Source organism: Chionomys nivalis, chromosome 1, assembly GCF_950005125.1.
Source record: "Chionomys nivalis chromosome 1, mChiNiv1.1, whole genome shotgun sequence".
In the NCBI taxonomy this organism is placed as follows: Eukaryota; Metazoa; Chordata; class Mammalia; order Rodentia; family Cricetidae; genus Chionomys; species Chionomys nivalis.
The window spans coordinates 113084831-113090642 of record NC_080086.1 but is presented as its reverse complement, the minus strand read 5'-3'; the positions used below and the strand labels follow the sequence as shown (position 1 = coordinate 113090642).

At 38.0% G+C, this 5812-nt stretch overlaps 1 protein-coding gene across 1 annotated transcript; it reads right to left on the bottom strand.

The window, feature by feature from the left end:
• Positions 1–681: 681 nt before the first annotated feature.
• On the bottom strand, positions 682–1760 carry LOC130880954 (60S acidic ribosomal protein P0-like). Its single transcript, XM_057780152.1, has one exon. It carries the CDS (start codon positions 1700–1702, stop codon positions 743–745), a length of 960 nt encoding a protein of 319 aa, XP_057636135.1. The 5' UTR covers positions 1703–1760; the 3' UTR covers positions 682–742.
• Between the last annotated feature and the right edge of the window lie 4052 nt (positions 1761–5812).

The following is a 5812-nucleotide window of genomic DNA, read 5'->3' as shown; positions in this document are numbered from 1 at the left end:
TTTTTTTAAAATTGCCATTTTTACTATGTTAATTCTACCTACCCAAGAACATAGGATATCTTTCCACTTTCTGATGTCTTCTTCAATTTCTTTCTTCAGTGAATTAAAGTTCTGCTGTTCTTTTGGAGACAAGGCCACGCATGCGCAGAAAATACAGTCTCCAAGTGGACTACACTTAACCCCAGTGGTACAATGGAAAACCACGCACGCGCAGGACACTTCCTCCCAAAATGCCCAGAGCCCTTTAAAAATGGGCGTTCCAACCCGCCCGTCTCTCTCTCTCCCCTCCTCTTTCCCTTCCGTCTCTTCACTCCCGTTCCTTGTATGTTACCCTCCCCCATTAAAGTTTACCCACGTGGGACCCCGCGTGTCTCGTCTCTCCTTCCCCAACCCCGCGTGTCTCGTGTCTCCCCCTCCCGAACAACACCCCCGCATAAAAAAATAATAACAAGTTCATGTCATACAAGTTTTCCACTTGTTTGGTTAGAGTTACTCTGAGATATTCTATGGTGTTTGTGACTATTGTGAAGGGCTATGTTTCTCTGATTTCTTTCTTGGTCCATTTATCATCTGTGTACAGGAGGGCTACTAATTTTTTGACTTAATCTTGTATCCTGCTACATTACTGAAAGTATTTATGAGTTATAGAAGTTCCTTGGTAGAATTTTTTTTTTTAACAGAAGTAAGCTTTTATTTCCACGTTTCTTGGATTAAGCTGTCTGAATTGGTTGCTTTGAGAGGATTAGTCAAACAGACCAAATCCCATATCTTCATCTGATTCCTCCGACTCTTCCTTGGCTTCAGCCTTCACTGGGGGTGCAGTGGCGGCAGCAGCAGGAGCAGCAGTGGTGGCTGCAGCCACAGAGGCAGCAGCCACAAATGCAGATGGATCAGCCAAGAGGGCCTTGACCTTTTCAGCAAGTGGGAAGGTGTACTCAGTCTCCACAGACAGAGCCAGAACCCGCTTGTACCCATTGATGATCGAGTGTGGCACTGAGGCAACAGTCGGGTAGCCGATCTGCAGACAAACACTGGCAACATTCCGGACACCCTCTAGGAAGCGAGAGTGCAGAGCCTGCTCTGTGATGTCAAGCACTTCTGGGTTGTAAATGCTGCTATTGTCAAACACCTGCTGGATGATCAGCCCAAAGGAGAAGGGGGAGATGTCCGGCATGTTCAGCAGAGTGGCTTCACTGGCTCCTACTTTGTCTCCAGTTTTTATCAGCTGCACATCACTCAGAATTTCAATGTTGCCCCTGGAGATTTTAGTAGTGATCCCTAAAGCCTGGAAAAAAGAGGTCTTCTCGGGCCCCAGACCAGTGTTCTGGGCTGGCACAGTGACCTCACATGGGGCGATGGCACCAGCACGGGCAGCAGCTGGCACCTTATTGGCCAGCAACATGTCCCTAATCTCAGTGAGGTCCTCCTTGGTGAATACAAAGCTCACATTGTCCCGGATATGAGGCAGCAGTTTCTCCAGAGCTGGGTTGTTCTCCAGGTGCCCCCGGATGGCCTTCCGCATCATGGTGTTCTTGCCCAACAGCACCACAGCCTTCCCTCGCAGGGACATGCGGATCTGCTGCATCTGCTTGGAGCCCACATTGTCTGCTCCCACAATGAAGCATTTTGGATAATCATCCAAAAGTTGGAAGATCTTAAGGAAGTAGTTGGACTTCCAGGTCGCCCTGTCTTCCCTGGGCATCACGGCGGTGCGTCAGGGATTGCCACGCAGGGTTTAAAGATGATCTCACTCCAACGAGGACTCCTGGAGAGAGGTCCTTGGTAGAATTTTTGAGGTTGCTTATGTAAACTATCATAGCATCAGCAAATAATGAAAGTGTGTCTTTTTCTTTCCTGATTTGTGTCCCTTTTATCTCATTTTTTTGTCTTATTGCCCTGGATAGGACTTCAAAAACTATATTGAATAGATACGGAGAGAGGGTTGACAACATATATCATCTAAAAATTTCTCACAGATTTATTATTTATTATTTTCATCAGTCTGTTTGTGAATTTGAGCCTTACCTTGTAATACCACCTTTGTTTTGATTCTTAAAGGATACTTTCTCTGTCACTCCTTCCATCTCTTGACCTTTTCAGAATAGTCACATGCTGCAGAAAGCCCCATAACTCCAGTTGTGATCATCTAGCTTTAAGAGTTTTCTTCAATACTTTGAATCACACATAAAAGGAGAATATAAGAATCTTTAAGAAAACTCATTGAACACCATATTTTTCATTCAACTGTATTCTGAATGGCAACATATTATGGCTGGCAACAAGATGACATTATGTCAGTCAGGAAAGAAAAGTACAGATAGTCAGTCCTTTAACTTTTATGAATTCTGGCAAATGAATTCATTAAATGCTAGCATCTTTAGCTCTGAAAAAATTGCTAAATATTAAGAAAAACTGAAACAGGCATTGAGGGCGAAGAGATCAAGTTTCTGAAATGTTAGTGAATTATTTTCAGAGAAGATTTGAAACATTGAAAGACACCAGATAATCCCATGGTGAAAGAAAATAAACCACAGAAATTTCTCATATCAAAATGATGAGGAACCCACATATGATGGAATGAGTCAGATTGACTGATTTCAATTTGTAGAGCCTGGATGTTAGTGAGGCTCAGTTGTAATCATCTTGACTTTGGCATATTGGTTCTAGGAAAACAAAAAGGAAAGAACTGTGTCAGTGGCATTCAACATCCATGTTATTTGAATTAACTAGCCACCAGTTGTCATTTTCTAGAAAACTAAAGAATGAGACTGAATTCAGGATCTCATGAAAGGCAGGCAGACATGAGTAGAGATGAGGAGTTTGATTAATTGAGTCATGCCCCAGACTGCTCTGGCTATACCCCTAAAGAACAACTGGAAGGTTACATTCTCACAGTAATACAAGTAAATTAAACACCTGTAATTAAACAGCTAGAGAAGAGCTCTCTGGGCAGGGGCATGGGTGCTTTCCTGATACAAGAAGTTGAGAAATGAGCCAGTCAGTGGTGGCGTATCCAATCCCAGCAATTGGGAGGCAGTGACAGGCAGTTCTCTGTGAGTTCAAGGCCAGCCTGGGCTACAATAGCTAGTTCCAGGACATGTTCCAAAGCTTCAGAGAAACTCTGTCTCAAAAAAGAAGTTGAGAAATGAGAACTTTGCAGTAACCTATTGATATATGTTTATAAATAAATCTCAAGAGGTAATGCTTCTGCATATTTTGCAACTAGCTTGTCCACAATGATAACTTTTTATACTAATTTACAATGTATTAAGTACATAATGTTCCTAAGTATTGCACTTAAAACATCTTCTGGAAAATGATAAGACTTTTGTGTAATTGGACTATCCTCTTTTCACAATTAAATACGCAAGCCTATTTAACACTGCCGCAACAGAGAACTTCTGAGTTACTTATAAGAATTAGAAATTTGTTTCATGAGTCTTATTGAGAAGCCCAAGTTGGAATTATTATATGATCCCATCACTGAAGAACAAGGTAGTAAAAGATGATGAGCAAAGAACTTATGGCCTCTGTCCTTTACAAAAATCACTTGATTTCATTCTCAAAATTGGAGAACTAAGAACCTAAACCCCACCTTACCCCCCAAAACTGGCATTTCTGCATTGTTGAATTGGGTTTAAATTTTCAACACATGATTTGGACTAAGTAGTTTTCTTTAAAACATAAAGATGTCAAAAGTGGGGTTTAGAAGTCCACTTATATACCCTAAACCTATAAACAACCTTTTGATTTATAATTTCATATTTTGTAAACAAATATTAACACTTCAACTGAGAGAGAAAATAGAACTATCATCAATGCATAGACTCTATTAAAACATCTTGCTCCAATTGCTGATCTATTTCAAAGTACAGAATAAAGACCAGATAACAATATTAATGCTATGATAGAACCAAATCTAGACAGATTTAAAGTTATAAATTAACAAAGATATTAATTAAGAATCTGAACATTTGTGAAACAGTCTCTCATACAAGTGGAAAATAAAGGAATTTGACATTGATCCAGAGTACAGAGTCAGACGGTGCTTTCAACTAGGTGATCTGGTATAGCTTATAATCTAAATGGATATTATTTTTAGACTTAAACTGCTTTTTTCATAATTACATTAAATAATACATGAAAATGAGAACATTCAAGGTGAATTCACTTTATCCCGCATCTTCTTTCTGTGCTGCCCCATGTCTAATATATTGTCAAGTATATGTATAGGTATAAGTATATACTTGACTGTATATATATGTATAAATATACATATATGTAACATATATGTTTATATTGTAATAAAATATGTAGAAATCATAGCATCCTTTTGTCATATATAAAAGCAGTACATAATCTTCAAATATTTCTCTCATTAAAGATCTCATTTTTCATTTTCTATACAAGGCAGACTATGAGCATCCATTAAGTGTTTCAGATTAAGTAAATATTTCCAAATGTCTCTTAATTTATTTGTCAGAATAATTTAGCTGTATCATGCTTACATAGAAGAGATTTACTGTCCTTAAAATTAAGTCCAACTTCATAAATTCCTGTAGCATAATTTCCATTACAATACAAAGCTCATGCTGACAAATCAAAACAAATTATAAATGTGAGCTTTGTTATGCTTCTGCACTAATAGCATTGTTTTCTGAATACAGATCAGGCTAAATGATTTGCAGGGTAACATTACAATGCATTCTTCTGATGAAAATACATTTAAATTTTGCTCTAGCTCATTGAATGTAGTTACATGCTATAATATGGGTAAAGCTGTTTCTGAGGACAATGAGGATTTAGCAGAGAAAATCTCATTTACAGTAAATAACTGGTACCAACAGATTTCAGCTACTCAGAATTACAGTATTTCTCACAAATGAAAAAATTTCTTTTAAGGAAACGTGAATCCTGCATAAGTAATATGTAGGGTCATTACATGTGAAAATTGTCTTTTATAACAAGTGGATTCAATGTGTCTGAGCTTTAAATAAGGCAATTGCAATAAATGAGCACATGGAATAGGCTAAAAACTAATCAGAGTGTAAGTTCTATGTTAATTAACAACAATAAACCCATAAAATCCCTGCATGCCCAAACATCCTGACTTTTAGTTCAGGTATCAAAGTCTACCAGATGTCCTACATGACTGCAAGAAATAGTTCAGCAACCTTCCTTTCTGTTTGTTTATTCATATATTTTAATGATAGTTTTGTTTATACATTGAGAGTTTCATGAGTACATGAAGAATACACTTTAACCCTTTCCACCCTCTATTTTCCTGTCTTACCTATTCCTCATAATCACCACAATATATCTTTTGCTAAATTTTATGTGTGTGTATGTGTATATGTTTATGGGCTTGTGTGTACATGTGTGTATATGTGTGTTGCTCTGTGTGCATGAGTGTGTGGTCATACTAGACAATGGGCAATTCACCAGTTTTCACATTCTCAGAGAAAAAGGACTGTACCAACCCTCAAAGCCATTCTAGTTACTTTACAACTCATGGTGAGGAGAGAGCTCTGATATCTACCTAGGAAATTGTGTGGCATATCATCATTTTTGTGAATAACTAAAATACTGAATACTATATGATACACACAATAAAGTAGGGAAAATATTAAAGTACAGTCATTCATAAAGTAAGAACACTAGCCACAACTGTTAAAATTCTTGTGAAGTGAGATATGACTAAGAAACTTCAAAAGTTTCAATGCATTCTTGGATATCTAGAAAGCTATGAGCATCAAAAGGCTTTCTTAAACAAACTTACAAAATAGTCCCTGAACAGTCAACTTCTGTTAAC